This window comes from Pogona vitticeps, chromosome 5 (genome assembly GCF_051106095.1).
Source record: "Pogona vitticeps strain Pit_001003342236 chromosome 5, PviZW2.1, whole genome shotgun sequence".
Taxonomy (NCBI): Eukaryota; Metazoa; Chordata; class Lepidosauria; order Squamata; family Agamidae; genus Pogona; species Pogona vitticeps.
The window spans coordinates 71,429,685-71,449,094 of record NC_135787.1 but is presented as its reverse complement, the minus strand read 5'-3'; the positions used below and the strand labels follow the sequence as shown (position 1 = coordinate 71,449,094).

The window sequence follows — 19,410 nt, the reverse complement described above, 5'->3', positions numbered from 1 at the left end:
CTCACTGGAAACCTGGGAAATCTGGGATTCAAATGAGGTTGGAATCTCTGTCCTCTGAAGGGGGGAGGGGTGGGTCTATTTTTTCTCTTTATTTTGTATTTTTTTCTCTTTATTTTGTACTTTGTTGTAGTTTCTTTGAACGATAGATGTTTTGTATTCGTACGTTTAAAAAAAATAAAACTCTTTAAAAAAAGCTGTCCCTGCTAACCAAATCAAAGCCTGCTAACCAAATTTGTAAGATCTATGAAGGCCACAAAGAGTGGCTGTCGTTGTTCCCTATATTTCTCCAGCAACTGTCTAAGGGAAAATACCATGTCAATGGTGGATCTACGTATTAGCTCCAAATCCACACTGTGATTCTGGATAGACTCTGTCTGCAAGCACCTGGAGCCTCTTCAGCACAACACGGGCAAGCAACTTCCCTACAAAGCTGAGAAGAGAGATGCCATGGTAGTTATTGCAGTTGCCCCTGTCTCCTTTGTTCTTATACAACGTGACAATGTTTGCATCCTTCATGTCCCTTGGTACTCCACCTTCTCTCCAGCAAAGATGAAAGATTTCATACAGCTCAGTGGTGATGGTCTCTTTACAGCTCTTCAACACTTCAACAGGGATGTTATCCTTCCCAGTTGCCTTGCCAGAGGTGTGGGGCGTTTAGCATAGTCCTAAGCATTTCCCTGCACCCCTAGCCTAGAAAAGTTTGGACTCAGCCCAGCTTCAGCTGGCTTAGCCTGGCCTCAGGCAGCCTGGCAAGTGAGGACTGCCCCCAAAGGTGTCAGTGGAAGGACAATAGACCTCAGCATACACGATGTTTTGCTATCGAAACAGAATTTGAGGCCACTTCTGTTCTCCAAGTGAGTCTGAGAGTGAGAGATTAAAGCTTTTGTGAGGGTCAACTTCAACATGCTGGAAAAGGAGAAACTGACTGAAGCTGATTAATTGTTGTACTTCCCTTGAACATTCAGCCCTTTCTTCTGTGCACAGCAACAGTTCTAAAGTCCAGAACTTTGGACTGTCTTGAAAAACTCTGTGTGTGTGTGTGTGTGTGTGTGATGGGAAGATGCAAGTGGAGACTTATGGAATTCTCAGGCAGCCGTCTTGTTGTCACATGACACTTCTCCCAGGTCTTTTAGAACTCTAGAACTTTAGTTGAATGGTGTGGCAGTTGATAGTTTCGAAGTAGATGGTGATTCGGAAGGCAAAGGTAACTGTCACGTGTAAACCTGAGTCAAAGTTGCTGCACTGAAGAGCCTCGTGCCACTATTTTCAGATGGTTGAGTGGCCTGAGACACAGCCTTGCTGTTGTTTCTCCTTCTGAAACAATTACCTTACCATACCTTATCTAGTTACCTTTCTCTATTTAGTGCTTCTCTCCTGCTTCCTGTAAGAGTCTCTCCAAGTCCCCTCTACACGTGCTTTTTCCTTACCTCAGCTGGGACCCACATTCAAAAATTCTTTCAAGCACAATAGTGCTCCTTTCCTCTTTCCTTCCAGCTGCTTCAGTTTCCACTTTTTTCTTATGTATTTGGAAGAAACTGGCTTCTGGGTGGCCTCGAAAAGTAGAATCGGTATTTCCTGTTGATACCATTTATTTATATTTTGGGCCTAGAAATCAACTTAAGCTCACCTTATAAACCATCAGGGGGCACATTTGGACTGCATGAGTGCCATATATTGTTCATGGTAGGATTCCATTTTCTTTAAGTTATGCCACCTTTTGTTGTATCTGCAATGGAGCTGAACAGATTCTCGGCATCTGGTCACAGAAAATTTCATGATGGTTCTTCAGTATTTCATGGATTTTTAACCTTTTGCAGCACTTATCATATTATTGCATATGAGTATACTATACAGAATGTCTTTTCTCCTGAAGCCACCACCAAAGTTATCATTACTAACAGTATATTTAGCTTTTGGGGGGCTTATTCCTGACAGTTAAACTGAGTATCATACTCTTGCATACAGCTATATATGAAATGAATTAGAGGATAAAATAAATATAGCAAGCAAGGAGTGGAGTACATATTGTGTTTAGAATGGCCAAGGAACAGATACTACACAGAGTCTTGTGGCCCATCAAAGACTAACAAGATTAACTTGTAACATTTTGTGGACTGTATCCCATTTCTTCAGATGTTTTGAGTGCAGCCTCAGTAGACATTTCTACAAACAGGTAATTAGTCAGTCGGTTGTTGTGGGTTTTTCGGGCTCTTTGGACGTGTTCTGAAGGTTGTTCTTCCTAACGTTTCACCAGTCTCTGTAGCCGGCATCTTCAGAGGACAGCACGTTCTGAAGAACAACCTTCAGAACACGGCCAAAGAGCCCGAAAAACCCACAACAACCATTAGATCCCGGCTGTGAAAGCCTTCGCGAATACAAATTAGTCAGTCCTCACCATTCATGCACCCTTGACTATGGATACTCAGTAGTGTACAGATATGAATTTGGTTTGAAAATCAGCCCACCAAGCATGCCTGGTTTCTGTACACTCATTTTGGTAAAGAAGTCTGACACTTCTCTCTGGAAAGCAGTTCCCATTTTCAAGTAGAGTCCCTCAAAACACAGAATAATAGGGTAATGGTGCCAAGTCACTACTGATGTTTTCCAGATGTTGCTTTTATTGCGCAATTGCCTTGCTTGAGTCACAGAACTTTACAGGTGAATTGGATAATGTTGATCAAAATCAAGTTAGTGATTTACATATGTGCAAGTTAAATTGTGAATTTCCACCATGCTATTTACAAACTAAGTCCCAGTAGGATTGCTAGGCATGCGCTTATTGCACAGTTGAGTGCATGCCTTGTAACAGGAGCACCATCTTGTTTACTCTTTTCAGTTCACTGCTGTGAGTTAAGCAACTTAACTTATGTTTGCATAAATCACTAAGACGATTCTGACCACTTATGAGTACTCCCTGCCTGCAAAGGGTTGCCAGTATCCTGTCATTCTTAACAAGATATTTGCTAAGGATATTTGGTCAATAGTTCTTTATCCCACCTAAAGATGGATAGAGCTCCCATTCAAACAGACGTATAAAGAAGTGTGGTTCAAGAGTATTTTACATAAGAACCTCCAGTTCTGTTGCATAACAAAGGAGACCATCGTCTTCCAGTTTGAAACATAACTAAAATCCCGATAAACAACCCTCTAATGTTATGGAGTCACAATGTTAATTAAGTCTGATTTTTTAAAAAATATTTCAAATAGTAGGTATGTGGGATTAATTTGTTATGAAGTTGAAAAATGGCTTTGTATACCTTGGATTTTCTTAACGTAAAACAGTGGTTGTGCTTATGATGGCTGACTTCTTGTTGTGAAGCTCCACCTGCCAAAGGAGAATTATTGCATTGGCAGCAGCACATGGTCAAGGGTTAAAAGCTTCCTTTATCATTTTGGGGTGTGCAGGGTCTGCATACAATGCAATGAATGTTGCTTGCTCCCCTTAATTGCAAAGGGAGACCTGTAATTCACTGCAACCTGCTGCTGCTGACATAATTCCTACTTCACAGAGGGACTACACACAACAGGATTTTGACTGATGTGTGTTTCAGTTGATTCTTTGCCAAACTCAAATTTATGAATTTTTCTTGTGTGTTTTTTTTTTAACAGATAAGGAAATATATCACCTCGTGCTCAGAGAATCCTTCTCAGCACAAGACAATGCCATTTCACTTGGCCAGATGGTGCTGGAGAAACCCAATATTTCCTGAAGGCAGAGATGGCAGTGTTCCTCACATTGAAACTGCCTCTCCAGGATGCAATGGTCCTCTGCCACCAACTAGACTTGTCAATAAAAACCGGATTGTAATACCTTGTCTAGGGCATTTTAAAGAGGAATATGAACAAAAAACAAAGCATTACAAGAATAACAGAATACGGACTTCAAAGTACAGTTTATGGAGCTTCATACCAATGAACTTGTTTGAACAATTTCACAGGTATATATTCCCAGAAAATATAGCATTGGTTACAAGAAGAATGGAAAACTACAACTTTCAGAGTGTAGTGAAACTGCACCTCCCAGCAACCTCACCATTGGCAATGTAGGACAGAGTGTTACAGTACAACTACTGGAATTTTTTACCATGTTAATGTGTTTCCACAGAATCAGTCAAGAACCATGTGGAACCTTCAGGACAAACAAAATGTATTGTGTTAGGGTAAAACAACTATGATAAAGAAGACAAAAATGTTGTGGCACCTTAAAGACTAACTGCTATATTTTAATGAAAGCTTTCATTGTCAAATCCACTTCCTCAGACTAAGAAGAAAACATGTCCATGAAAGCTCACATTAAAATGTAGCAGTTAGTTTTTAAGGCACCACAACATTTTTGTATTTTTTTTAAAATATGGCTACCTCTTCTAAAATTTATTTTGATTTCAAATATGTGAACTGTCCTCATCAATTGGCAGGTATACCAGTCAGGAGGCATATGACTGGTGGAATCAAATGTGGAGATGGAAAGCAAAATGCACAGTCTGTGACAATTTGCTTAACATTTGCATGGATACAACAACATAAGCACAGGGCCCATTCACAACAGTAGTAATGGATGATGATGCAGCAATTGTGGTCTCAGCCTTTGTTCTCTGTATTTTACACCTTCTCTTCCTGGTTAGTGACTCTTTATCCATGAGTCACTGACAAGGAAGTATCATGCTTTCCCCTGTTGGACCAGTTAACTGATTGAATCAGCTGTTTCTCAAGAGAAGGATTGCTTGACGCTATCTCTGTTGAACACTTATCCTTTTCTTCCCCCTTCTATAAGAAATTCCATACCTGTTTCTGGAGGCCTTGGCAGGGCCAGAGTCCTCTCTCCATGCCCTACAACACCCTCAGTTGATGGTGATATCCTGAGCTCACGGCTTCTGAAGTGTTGTAATAAACCCTCTGTGTGTGTCTCTCGGATAGTAGAAAGATAGAAATTACCTGTGTACTATCATGATTTTTGTTTCTCAGAAGGCAGGTCTGTGGGTAGATATCCATCCCAGCTTTTTAATTTCACTTTTGTAATAATCGTTCTGTCTGAGCCGGTAAAGTATCATGCACATTATTAATATGGGTGCATATTGGAAATTCCATCCACCCTGAAGTTTTCATACTGGAGCCAGCTCAATGTCTCTTTTGAGACAGATTGCAAAGTTCAAGCACAAAATCACCGTTATAAAGGTATCCCAATTGAGCTTGGAATACCAAGTGGCAAACTTGGAGGGTTAAAGTTCAGAAAAGTCAGCTTTTCAAGTTCAGACCAATAAAAATGAAATGTTTAAGTGGAAAAACAAAACAACATTAAGCATATAGAGGCCTAAATGCAATTCTTAGTAACAGATAACAGGCTGTACCTAGTGTCCAAATCAAGCAAAGTATTAATACTGCTTAATTCTGCTTTGGTCAGATACCTTTTGGGGTATTGCATCCCCACAGTTTGAGAAGAATATTGGCAAGTTTTAATATACCCAGAAGAGGGTGACCAAGATTGTAAAGCTTCTGAAAACGAAGCTCTGCGAGGCCAATTGTGAGGGCTGGTTACATTTAGTCTGGATTAGGGAAAATTGGAAGGCAAGGCAATATGGTGAAATCTTCAAATGTGAAGGACTGCCAGGTGGAAGATGAAGCAAGCATGTTTTCTCCTCCTCCATGGGTTAGAAAAGAAGCCAAAGGATTCAAGTCACAGGAAAGGAGATAAACCATTAAGAAGGCCACCTGCTGTTTAAGAGTGAAACAGACTACCTTGGGAGGCAGACTGTCTTTTGAAAGAGGCTTACAAATGGAGGCTGGATGGTCATCTATTAGGAGTGGTTTATCTGAGATATTCTGTGCTGACAGAAGATTGAGCTAGAGAGATGGCTGACTGGCACAGTTCTATGATTCTATGAAGTAGAGTAGATCCATTAAATAAGTGAGGACTTGTTTAGAACATAGATACATTCCGCTAATTCAGTGGGTCTACTAGTGACTTGCTAACTAGAGGCAACAAGGGAGAGTAACTCATTAACTAGTGGCAATTCAGCACTGCCTTTCATTTGCCACTGCCCTTATGCTGCTGTAGATAATCAATGGTTATCTGGCCAGTAATTTTATTTATAAAAATAGCTCTAAAAGTATTGATCAAACAAAGCAACAGGAGTTTGGTTAGTGCTACATAAATCTCAACTTTTCTAACAATGTGATTTTAAAACAGTCCTTAATAAACCCCTCTTAAATGTACCATGCCCTGTTGCACACACTTTTTGACATGCAATGCCTGATACCCTTGTCTTGTGTGTGTTTCTTTTTCCTTTGTTACAGAGCTGCAAATCTATATTTCTTATTCATTGTGCTACTAAACTGGGTTCCAGTGGTCGAAGCTTTCAGGAAGGAGATCACCATGGTCCCTCTGCTAGTGGTCCTCACGATAATTGCAATAAAAGATGGCGTAGAGAATTACACAAAGTACAGATTAGATAAAAAGATAAACAATTTAGTCACCCAGGTCTACTCTGCGTAAGTAAATGGGGGGGGAGAGTCTTTGATAGATATACCTATGGTTGTTCTTTTCCTGAGAAGCAACACTCCCTGCTGCCTCTACTCTGTCTCTGACCAAAGCAGATTGAGTTCCAAAACTAGACTCAAAGCCAAATTATGGGAAGTCGGAATAATCAGTTCCAGGAAACTCATAGGCTTAGGCTCCTCTTGTGGTTGCAGGATTTAGCATCTGAGTATGACTTCTGTTCCCACTGAATCTAGTTAGCCTGGTCTATCCTAGTGGTTCTCAACCTTTGACCCCTTAGATGTTTTGGCGTTCAATTCCCAGAAGCCCCCGTGAGCAGTGCCAAGCATACCACAACATTGAGGTCTAAAGAGCCAAAGATGGAGAACCACTTGTCACAGTACAGATCACGCCTCTGTATATTGGATTCCACAGATTCCAAGGTAATGTTAAGAGCATGCTTAAGGAGAATCAAACATCACTGGTCCCACTTCTCCAATATGCACAGGATCTATTAAGTAACAGACTCATCTGAGCAGAGCTCTTTTATCTGCAAGACAAAGGCAAATCTGCATTCTTATTGACTTAGCTGGAAAATTGAAAATGGGGCGTTACTGTGTTTTTATGCATGTCTTTTATTTGTGTCCTTGGGGAGGATGTGGCTAGGAAATATCTGAATAAGTAAATTAATGTGACTGCTCCTTTCTAGGTCAGTATCAAAGCAAAATTAAAAGGCGGCATTACAAAGACTTTGTGAAATGATTTGTTTTCTTTTTCTGGAATGAAAGTTTGGTGGCTTTTAAAGTTTGAAGTGGTGCAATTAATAACCAAGGAGTTTTTTTATTTCATTTATCATTACTAAATGATGGTGCTTTTCCTGATTTTCAGAAAAGAAAAGACATACATGGAGAAATTCTGGAAAGATGTTCAAGTTGGTGATTTTATCCAACTGTCATGTAATGAAGAAATTCCTGCTGATATGGTGCTGCTATACTCTAGCGATGGGGACGGGATCTGTCATATTGAAACATCAAGTCTTGATGGAGAGACCAATCTAAAACAGAGGCAGGTTGTGAAAGGCTATGCTGAACAGGTACACACTGCTCTTCCTCTAGTTACTAAGGAAAATAAGTGGGTATAAACATTCTACTGAGTTTGGTGGGAAAGGTTTTGTAGACTGTGTTGGTTTTTGACAATGTCCTTTATGCCTGACTTGGGATTCCTGGTTTTTTTGGTGCCTGGGGTGCTTTTTGATATTGGTTTGTTTGATTTTGGGTGCCATTTTGCCTTTAGGAAACTGTGTCCCTCCTGGGCAACTATGTGAATATAGCTGAAACAAACACGACACCGGTCTCTTTCTACCCCATATGGTGTCAGTGCAAAGCTCTGACCTTGCTGAATGTTGGTATTTATCCTGTTTGGGATATTCCCTGCACCAGGGCATACTCCTCATTATAAGCAATTTCAAAGTGTAAAAAGTTCTGTAAGCATGGAATGTACTCAGAGGCATAGCTTTGAGATACACTATTCATCATCTCCATTTATGAATAAGGAGGTCAACAGATGGGTGACTTTGACTTGCCCATGGCCTGCTGGCTCCAAACCTTGCTGTGGGTCAGATCAGCTGTTGCATATTATACGTATTTGCCAGACGTTATAGATCCATGAGTTGCACTTCCATAATAGCCTAGTCAAAAAAAGTTGCCTTTTCCTTTGACAGCAGCAGTGGTGCGAGGTTGGCTGGCTGTGTAGCAACAGCAAAACACAGGGGACTGGATGCAGTCCATACTTTATCCACATGCCTGAGAATTTGAAATGTTTACTTGAAAATGTGTAGCTTTTAAAAACTCCTTTGTTCCCACTGTGCCAAGAAGAACTGCTTTTTCCTCTCTAGAGGTGGCCAGCTGGCATTAAGTAGGACCTCACCTGTTGACCAGAAAACTTCTTACCTTCCTGAGGATATAGATATATCCAGTGCTTAGACTTCTCTTCAGGTCATGTCAGGTATTGTAGACAGGTGTGAAAAAATACAATTTGTGAAACAGCAAGAATTTACTGTCCCCAGAATTCATACTGTCTTAGAGTAGCTGCTTTCTATGTCTGATCTCCATCTTCTCCTCCCTCCTCCATCTTCTTTCTCGCAGGACACTGAAATTGATCCTGAAACATATACAGACAGGATTGAGTGTGAACCTCCTAACAATGATCTGAACTCCTTCCGGGGCTTTATGTAAGTTGATTGAGGAAGTTCTTACTGCTGTTGAAAGGGTTACAGCACTCTTCTAGAAGCTGAGATCAGCCCCCTAGCCACCTGGTGGCAACTGCTGGCTGTTGTCAGAAACCAGCGTAGGCTGAGGATAAGTCGCTGTTGAATGCAACTTGACAGCAGATGGCTTTCATAATGTGCACTCCTTCCTCACAGTGACTTTCCACCAAGTCAGGTTGCTTGCTACATACACAATGGGAAACATGAAAAGTGATCATTGTCAGGGTGATTTGGAAAGAACTGGCTAAATTAAAGCCTAACAGCCAGCCTCAGCCACACTCCTTTGTATATATTGTGCCATCCTAAGCATCTTAAGGTCTGATACAATGTGTCAGTGAATTTGGTTTAAAACTTTCTGTGCTGAATTCTTTTAAAAGTCTGTCTGTAGATGTCATACTCTACAATGAATATTTGGAAAGAGCTAGTTTAGTGTTATATAGCAAAAGCACTATCTGGGAGGTACTTCTGGGGTGGGGGGTATCAATTAGAGCTGGTTGCTGTTGTTGTTGTTGTTGTTGTTGTTGTTGTTATTGTTGTTGTTGTTGTTGTTGTGTCTTTGCAGTGAGAATCCCGATAAAGAACGAGTGGGCCTGAGTAAGGAGAACTTGTTGCTGCGTGGCTGCACAATTAGAAATACAGAGACTGTCATTGGCATTGTGGTCTATGCAGGTCAGCACCATGGTTGGACAGGGCTAGCTTGCTCAGCTTGGGATGCAGATGTAGAGAGGAAAGCCACCCCAATCATCACTGGCAAAGAGAAAGGCTCAAGTGTGACAAATAGCACTCTATCACTTATATATTTGGCCTACTTACCTCTCCAAAGCAGCTGACACAGCTCCCTTCCTCACACCAGCCCTAGGAGGAAGTCAGGCGGAGAGTTTGTGACTGGGTCATGGTCACCCAGAGAGTGTCATGGTTGAGTGGGGATGAGGTCTCCCTCATTGTAGTGCCGTGCTAATCATTATGCCACACTGTTCTCTTCAGAATAGTAACAGGAAAATGTAGAGAAATATCCCATTACAGTGGGGTCTTGACTTACGAACGGCTCGACATACGAACGTTTCGACTTACGAACCACTCTCATAGGAATATATGGACTCGACTTACGAACTTAGATTCGAGTTACGAACTCTTTTTTTCCCTTTTTTTTAAAGCTAAGTCATCTTAGGTTAAAAGGAAAAAAGAAAAAAATTATCCCCCTCTAGTGGCAGAAGGCAGAATAGCAGCTTCCCATTAGTTTCTATGGATGAAAAGAGCAGATACGGATTAAATGGTTTTCAATGCATTCCTATGGGAAATGCAGATTCGACTTAAGAACTTTTCGACTTGAGAACTGCCTTCCAATACGGATTAAGTTCGTAAGTCGAGACCCCACTGTATAAGACCAGCTGAGGTCTGAAAAGGAGATCCCATAAATTGCAGACATGCTTCTCGCTGTGTAATGTGCAGAGTTCTCTGATTGAAGAAACACACACAAACACTTCTTCTACAAAAAGACACGTGTATTAACAAATATATACAAATATACAAAGTAGCAGACCTTCGGCGTGGCAGGCAAAAATATAGGCAAAGTAGCATAGAGGATAGAAGCATATAGGAAAGAAGGAGATACATTACTGTCCACACTGTTCCCTTATATACAATTAAACTGATCCTTCTGTCCAATCACTGGAAGTGTTGCATCATCTTCCTCCACATAGGTGTTGCATCATCCCCAGGCATTGCATCATCTTCTTCTTAGTCACTGTGACTCAGCAGTTACACAGCTGTTCATTATGGCAGTTCATTAATGTTACATTCTGGACCTGTTCAGGCCTATAAAATGTACAATACTTTGACACATGTGTTCGTGGCTAGAGAGGGCAGTTTTTGTTTGTCTAGTTTTGTCCCATTAGAATTCAGCTAGTAGAATTCAATGAATAGGATAAGTTCCTCTTGTCTATTTATTTATTTATTCATGCTTGCTTGCATGTCTTCTATTCACTCACTTATTGAAAATGTCTATCTAGGACCTAAAAGACGCAATGTTACACAAGCTTCTGAAAGAATGTTCCAACTGAGAACCAAGCCTCTCCCTAGGGTAGGAGCACATGCTTTTAAGGCTATGGACTTAGTTTGGCCTCTTGAGTCTTTCAGGTCCAGTATAATAGATCACTATCACAAACGATTATATAGTCTAATCATTTTCTAAAGTGAGTATGCTCCTATCAGTTCTCTGATTCCACCACCACCACCACCACCACCTGCATTTGCCCTGATTCTTTCTGATCTGCTACATGGTGATCCTATATAATTGCTACAATTAGTTCAAAGTATGTATTTGGTTGTTAAAATTGTTTCCACCCATTTCTAGTTGTTAGGACAGTTTAACCTAATAAGCTTCAGGACAAATTCCACAAAGCCAGAATATTTAGTATGCCTTCTCTAACTCCCCTGCTGTTCTTAACCTTTGTGGGATATATTTCCGTTCTTTAAATTGCATTTATAAAGTCTGGTATATTTTGTTTGTTAAAAGGTCATGAAAGCAAAGCCATGTTAAACAACACAGGGAGTCATTACAAAAGAAGCAAACTAGAGAGGAAAGTAAACCATGATATCATCTGGTGTGTTCTGCTGCTCTTTGTGATGTGCTCAGTCGGGGCAATAGGTATGTTAAGTGTTAGATCTACTTAACTTAGGGCTCCATCACACATGAGAAAATAACCCCAGTTATACTGATTCTTTCATACCTCTGTTGTACTGATACATTTTTTCCAGCACTCACATGGTATATTTTTTATCAGCAGGAGCATTCTCATTGTTTTTAACTGTATTGATTCATTTCTTTCTGTTTGAACCATTATAGCTGTCTACACTGCTCCATAAATTTGAATCAATTTATTTTCTCTACTGTTTCTTGGGGCAATCATTCCCCTCCTTGTCCTTAAAAAACTCAACAAAAGTGATATATCAATAGTACAATAGAATACAGCAGTACAAGCCTTCTCTCCTTCTCCCCTTTTCCCTTCCCTCCTTTATTCATTTGTCCCCTTTTGCTTATTACCCGGCATATCTCTCCTGTTCAGTTATTGGTTTTCATTTTTATTTTCCCTTTTGCACAGGGTTAAGAGGAGGAATTCAGTTTTGAAAGACATGCAAAGTATTATGAACAGCAGGGTTAAAAAAAGAGAGGACATATTAATGCTACACTCCTTTCTTTACAGTTTAAAGCAGGAAATGTTCCTTACTGTGCTTAAGCCCTTTTTCACTGCAAGGGAGGGAAAGCTGTCTTCTTCTGAGTAATGTGTTCAGCGATGGCAGCTACTAGTGATTTGTTGACATATCTTTAAAAAAAAGACATTAAACAGTACAAGTGCAGTGGGCATGAAGTAGCCACAAAACCTGATCCCTTGGCAAAGGATATTGATTGAAAGCAAGATTTGCTGGGATTTATTTCCAATGAAGCATGCACAGGATTGTAGCCATAGCCAGCTTGTTGTTTCAAGTTGGTGCCTGAGTACATCCTGTTCATGGGACTGATTTGGTCCACCAGGGGTTAGAATCTGGATTGTCAGAGGTTCCCCTTTCTCCGAACCTCAGCCCTTCATCTAATCTCCCCTCCCCCCCCCCAAGAGAGAGCAGTCCCTGCTGTCTTTAGTCAGAGAGTGGTCAGATAGTCCCCTGTTCTTCCAAATGGAGCACTCTCCTTTCTGTTTCACCATTTAAGGAAAGAAAAAGAGGTGAAATACCACTGTTTGTCAGCCAGTGCTCCTAGGGGGCTCTTAGGAAGGCCAGTGAAGAGTGGATTGCTTTTCCATCCTAGATGAGAAGGGGGACAAAATCAAGAGTGATCAGCAAGCATCTCCAGGAGATCCTGAAGGCCACGACTGAGAGTCTTTCTTTCCTCTGCCCCTCCCTGCTTGGCAAGGAATGAAACCTAATTCCCAGCTGAAGTTGTTGCTCTTATGTGTCATCAAGTCACCTCCAACCTATGGCGACCGTATGAATAAGTAATCTCCAGAATGTCCTGTTCTCAATAGCCCTGTTCAGCTCCTGTAAACTCAAGCCTATGGTTTCCATCTCCTACTTGCTCTTCCTCTTTTTCTGCTGCCTAATACCTTTCCCAGCATTATGGTCTTTCCCAGACCAGGTAAATGGGGCTCATTAGCCTTGGAAGGCAGTCCATCTAGGAGAATGACAACTCTGATTTCAAACTTCCACTGCCTTGTGGCTATATCCGTCAATGGAAAAGGCTTCAGGAGATAACCTCAAAGCAAAATCCGGAGCCAGAATCCCAGAGGCAGTTTGTGACACTCTGGCAACTCCTGTGACGTCGCTGGAACCAGTTGTATTGGCTCTTGCCTTTCCACTGGATTATTTCTTAGACCAGTCATGTCCCTACCTTATAAGGATGCTGCTAGGATATAGCAGCAAGGACAAGGGTAAAGTATGCTCCCTCGGAGAAAAGGTGAAATACAAAATGGGACATGTAAATAATAGCCAACTGTAGAGCAAAGTCATTTAGGTATCTGGCTGTAGAGCCAGAGGTTGGGAGTTCGAATCCGCTCTGTGGAAAAGAGCCAGCCTGGGTAGCCTTGGGCAAGCTGCAAAGTCCCAGGGCTCCCCCTGGAGAAAGGGAAGGGTAAAGCACTTCTGTGTATTCCTTAGCTAGAAAACCCTGAAAGGGGTCACCATGTCAGAACTGACTTCAAGGCACTTTGTGATGATGATAAATCATCAGCTGGCCATCTTTCTTCAGAAACATGGCTGCTGGTCTTGACAGTGAAAGACAGGAGGCCTCTCCAGGCTCTGGAGAAACAGAAAGGTTTGTGGGGTGAGTGGGAGAGTCGCATCGTCACGTTGCTGCTCTTGACCTCCCGGGCAATGGGGGTCAGGATCTGCAGGCTGTACACTGGAGCTTACAAAATAATCACCACCAATTAGTTAAAAATACAATTTGGAGATTAAAGGCTACAAACCAGATAAGGGCAGCCAGCTGGATAAATATGATTTCTGAACACCTCATTATCCCCAGCAGCGTAGACAGGGGTTGTCAGCCTTGGAAGGCAGCCCATCTAGGAGAAGGAAAACTCTGATTTCCACTGCCTTATGGCTATATCCACTGATGGAAAAGGCTTCAGGAGTTAACCTCCAGGCAAAATCTGGAGCCGGAGTCCCGGAGGCAGTTCATGATGCTCTGGCAACTCCTGCAATGTCACTGGAACCAGTTGTATTGGCTCTTGCCTTTCCATTGGACTATTTCAGTGACATGCAGAGGGGGTATTTGCTGTTTGGGTAACAGTCTGTCCTCCATATTATTTTACCCAGGCCTCATGCTCTGGAGAGGACACTCCAGCTTCACATACAGTGTCAAAATAACACGGGGATTAGCGGTTATACGTCTTTGCTTGATTGGCATAGAGTGTGAAGCCAAGGGCTACTTCCGATGGTGGGAGAGGTCATTGCACCTCATTAGGTAGCTACCGCCTGCCTTCAGCTGGGCAGCCCCCAGCCAGTAAGGTGCTGCTTCACCACAGTCTGTTAACCTCATGGGGTACGTGGGGTTTAGGGTGAACGCCGACAAGCAGATAGATAATGCAATAATCATAAGAAAACTTTTGCCCTAAATCTGGGCACTTGGAATGTTTGGACAATGACCCCTGGATTTTCTGACGACCTGCAGGAAACAGACGACATGCACAAGACAGCTGTCATCGACATGGAACTGAGTAGGCTGCAGATAGGCATTGTTGCCCTGCAAGAGATGAGATTCCCAGACTCGGGATCTGTCAAAGAAAAAAAGTTCTCACTCTTCTGCCACGGAAAACCATTGAATGACAATACCACCTTCATAGTTTTACTTTGCTAAATATTCTTGTGTGTTTTCTTTTCAAAGGTCATGGAATCTGGCTAGGCGAGTATCCAGAACCACCTCTCTTCAGCAGTGGGAAATGGCTTTCCCCACCAGTGGGAGGATTTTTAAGGTTTTGGACAATGATAATTTTATTACAGGTAATTCCACACCTTGCTTGATCTATGCCACTTCATTTTTATCAAGTGGAGAAAATGCTACCCTCCAGATGTTGTGGAAACTCCCATCAGCCTTAGTCAGCATTTTCAATAGGGGATGATAATGAATTGCTGTCTAACAAGATCTGGAGGGTGGCAGCCTCTCCTCTGATTTCTCTCTTTTTAAAGCTGGAGTAACTTGAGTTTGATGAACATGTTCAAGGCCTTTTTTTTTTTTTTTTTTTGGTGTAGCAGCACAACCTGGCTTCATAATAAAGCTCTCTCTCTTTTTCCTTTGCTCTGACAGGTCTTGATCCCAATTTCACTGTATGTTTCCATTGAATTTGTCAAATTGGGACACATCTATTTAATCCAAAATGACATTGATTTGTACCACGAACCCACAGACACCAGGATTCAATGTGGATCCCTAAATATTGCCGAAGATCTCGGACAAATTGAATACATTTTCTCAGACAAGACTGGAACGCTCACAGAAAATAAAATGGTTTTTCGGAGATGCAGCATTGCGGGGCATGAATATGGCCACGAAGAGAATGGTAAGTTGAGGAGCAATGACAAATCCATACTTCTGGTATGGTACCAAGACATGAAATGTTTAACAAGAAGCTTCCTGCTACAGCTAAGGAAGGAGCAGCCTGTGAGGTCAACTGCCATCATGGTATTTTCTTCTTGGTGAAACTGAGGCCCTCACTGCTATAGTTTTGCCCTCATTTGGCAAACATGGAGGAGCCATTCCTCCAATTTTAGGCTCTGTTGGGGGAACAGGGACTTCAGCCTACTCATACTGGCACATGTTGTTGTTTTAAGAGCTATTGCAATTGGTGTATATTGTTCCTATTTTTATTTCTGTTTTATGAGCTGTTACCCACCCAAACCAGTGCTGTGACACTAACGGGAGCAGGATACTAAATAAATAAATAAATAAATAAATAAATAAATAAATAAATAAATAAATAAATAAATAAATAAATAAATAAATTTTACAAAGGCCCCAAATCGGCATTTCTGATTCACACCCAACCCAAAATGATAATATATGAACAATAGCTCTCTTCTAGAAGTTATTGAGAGTTTTAAAATTTTATATTTAGCAAACCATAGAGACTGTCAAAAACAATGAAATTCTGTTGCACTTGGCATATTGTAGAGTTACATCTGTGGGAGTTCAAGGGGGTGTTAAACCGAGGCAGTCCATGTGTCTGATTGTGCAACTAGCTGTGCAGCTGCATCTGTGGAACTTCTTCCTGGATGTGACTTTCCTCTTGGTACAAAATTTGCAACAGTTTGTACAGCTGGAAGTTATGAGATATTTTCCCAACACAACAAGATTTGGGCCAATTTGTCATGTGTCATACGTCTGAGATGTTGTGTCTTTTCCATCTGTGTGTGTACAGAAGAATTGTAACTTAACAGAACCATTGAGACAAGGAGGCTGCCCCTACCAGTAGGTAAAGGCAGCCACCTCAGGAAGGAGATTGTTATGGATGCAGAATGGATAGAGCAATATCTGCCACATGACATGCTTTGTGCTCCCAAGGCTACCCAGTTGCTTTCCATGGAAGGGAGATTGCTCTGAAATAAGAATCAGCTAGTATTTGGATCAGCTCTTGTACACAGAGTTAGACACTGAGAGAGGCATCATCTTCTACTTGACCTCATACAGCAAAATATTTTGGACTAGCTTTGTCACTTTACTCTCTTGGGATCCAGTCCTCTAATTCAAATGGCATCATCTCAAAGAACTATTGTTTGTGGGATTTTCAGTAGCACACATCACAGCTCATTTCCAGTCCCTGTTCCTTTTTTATATATGATGCACACACTGTGGTCCATACAAAATGATGCTCTGGGATAAATGTTGCATTTTAACAGAACTTAGTCTCCTCATCCTCCTCTTCCTTGGGGAAAAAAATGCCATGTACATATTATCTCAGGGTCATGTGCTAATTTATTTTGAGTTCCTGAATGTGTTCTTAGAAAATGTATAAAATTCTGAATTAGGTTGAAATCATGCATATCATATTTGCATCTGTTCAATAAGAGATAATTTATTTTTTCCTTCCCTATAATGGCTACAGAACATGGTCTATCATAATGTCTAATTTTTTCAGTGCTCCCTGATGTTTTCTATTTCAAGCAACAAGACCTAAATCTACATGAAATCACAAACTGAATCCATGGCAATGGAGGATGACTCATTCAGACCTGCAGGGCTGTCATATAAAATATAGATCTGATAAACGGTCATAATTTGGAAGCCAGTGGTGCCCTCTGGTGGTTTAAACCAGAAATCAGCTGCAGTCACAGGAACAAACTAGACCACATAAATTCTTGATCTTCTAATACACAGAACCTGGAACGTTACTTTTTTTAACTTACCTTGGAGTTATAATTCAGAGTACCAAGCTGTGGTAGTATATCATAACAGAGTAAATTAACCAGATTCAATAATGAAAAATGAGGTGACATAAATATGGACAGTTGGGATGTCTCTGCTTTGAAAGCAACATAGACAGACAGACACACAGACACAGATACACACACACACACACACACACACACACAAAAATCAATTTTCTATCCAGTAAGGAAAATTAGAAGAAGTCACCAAGTCATGGGGGTTTTGTATTTAGTACATCCATAAAATAATAAATACTCCCAAAAGGACCGTTTGTTTTGCCAGTACAGACTAAGGAAACATCTGAGTACAATCCATATTGTGTTCTCTAAAGCTTTCATGGCCAGGATCTGATGGTTGTTGTAGGCTTTTCAGGCTGTTTAGCCATGTTCTGGAGGTTTTTCTTCCTAACTTCACCAGTCTTTGTGCCTGGCATCTTCAGAGGACAGGAGTTAGAACTCTGTCTGTGTTCTGGTGTAGTGTGTGGGATACTTGAGTATTTGTAGCTGTGGGAACAGCTTTTTGTCCTTTGCAGGAGATTGGGTGATTATGGTGATCAGGGAGTTTTTTGTTATAGGTGTATTGTTGTGATAAGGGGGGAGATGATCTGTCACTGTGATTGATGGGTGTTGTTAGCTAGTCTTTCGTGTGCAGTGATCACCAGTCCTTTTTACTGGGTAGAGTTTGTTGACCTTTTTGCAGGCTGTATTTTTCAGTGCTGGGACCCGGGCTTGTTGAGTGTGGTGTCCGCCCAGGTCATGAATATTAATGTGCTATCTGCATGGACCAATGAGAGTGCTGGAGAGGTGGAGTCATGAGATATAAGATTCTCTGCAGGAGGAGGAGTTTCGATTGGAGTTTAGAGAAGAGATGTGAGTTTGAATTTGAGAGTTTGGAGTAGAGAGAGAGGGTTGGCGATTGAAGGTGTATGAAGAAGGATTTTTGTTAAGAGTTAACGACACTGATTGTACCTTCATCACCTGTAACAATAAACAACTTCTATTTGGTTCTTTTAAAATGACACATTGTCTGGACCTCTGTGATTAATAATAAACAAAGTTGATGTAATCAAGTGGTGGCAGCAACATGACACATAGCTTGTGCCCTTTGATTGGTGAAACAACCAAGGGACAGATGGGAATGTGATATTGAATTTTAGACTTTTTTTGTTGAAGCTGTGCTGATGTTTCTGGCTTCCCTGTGTTGTCTAACACAATGATTGCTGGTGTTGTCCAGCACTTCTGTGTTTTGAAATACGATTTTGTGTCCAGCTTGTTTTAGGGCATGTTCAGCTGCTGCTGTTTCCAGTTGTTTCATGTTCTTTGAATCTGGCGTAGATGCTGTGTTTTGTGGTCCCAATATATACCTGGCAACAAATGAAAGGTATCCGGTATACTCCCGCAGTGGTGATGGGGTCCCTTTTGTCCTTTGCTGACTGTAACATTTGTTAGATTTTTGTAGTGGGCCTGAATACTATTTGTAGGTTGCGTTTTTTTCAAAAGTTTCCCCATGTGGTCTGTGACCTCTTTGATGTATGGCAGAAATACTTTATTTATTGGTGGCTGTTTTTCCTCTTCAGTTCAGTGTTGTTTTCTCAATTTGATGGCTCTTGTGATTTCATTTTGGGGTAGCCATTTGCCTGTAGGGCCCAATTCAGATGGTTGAGATTGGTGCTGAGAAATTGAGCTTCACAGTTCCAATTCTCACGGTCTACCACTGTTTTGATTATGCCTCTTTTTTGCTGACGTTTTTGTGTAGGTACCAGTCTGTGTGGGTGGGTTTTCTGTAGACCTTGTGCCCCAATAGGAGGTCAGGTTTGTGTATGACCATGACATCTAAGAAAGGGAGTTGACCCTCTATTTTTTTCCAATGGTGAATTGTATATTTGGGTGGATGCTATTGAGATGGTTTAGAAATTCTTCCAGTTTTTCTTCACCATGGCTTCAAATTGTGAAGGTGTCATCCATGTATTGGAACCAGACTGTGAGTGTGAAGGTGCCATGAGTGCAGCCGAAGATCTGCAACCTGAAGGGCTAACTGTAGCTGAGGAGAATGCCGAGCAATCAGAAATACAAACATCTGAATCGCCTCCAGATTCTCCTCCCCCAGTAGACAGGCTGAGGGCCAGGCTGCAGGGAAGACTTATGACACAAAGGTCAGAGGATCGCTTGAAGGCTGCCCGCAGAAACATCCAATCAACTAGCCCTGAGTTTGGACAGGATGAAAAGGCCTCCAGCAGTTCAAGGGCTGTTTTTACTATAT

General features: G+C 41.4%; 1 protein-coding gene across 1 annotated transcript in view; it reads left to right on the top strand.

Annotated features, from left to right (window-relative positions):
• The first annotated feature begins 1,034 nt into the window (after positions 1-1,034).
• The window catches only part of ATP10D (ATPase phospholipid transporting 10D (putative)), a 59,743-nt gene continuing 41,367 nt past the window's right edge, over positions 1,035-19,410 (top strand). Inside the window, exons 1-8 of the mRNA XM_020792535.3 lie at positions 1,035-3,938; positions 6,292-6,486; positions 7,361-7,565; positions 8,617-8,702; positions 9,301-9,407; positions 11,254-11,385; positions 14,614-14,729; positions 15,034-15,286. Coding sequence (XP_020648194.3) covers positions 3,661-3,938; positions 6,292-6,486; positions 7,361-7,565; positions 8,617-8,702; positions 9,301-9,407; positions 11,254-11,385; positions 14,614-14,729; positions 15,034-15,286 — 1,372 coding nt within the window. The 5' untranslated portion in view covers positions 1,035-3,660. The remainder of the gene's footprint in view (positions 3,939-6,291; positions 6,487-7,360; positions 7,566-8,616; positions 8,703-9,300; positions 9,408-11,253; positions 11,386-14,613; positions 14,730-15,033; positions 15,287-19,410) is intronic.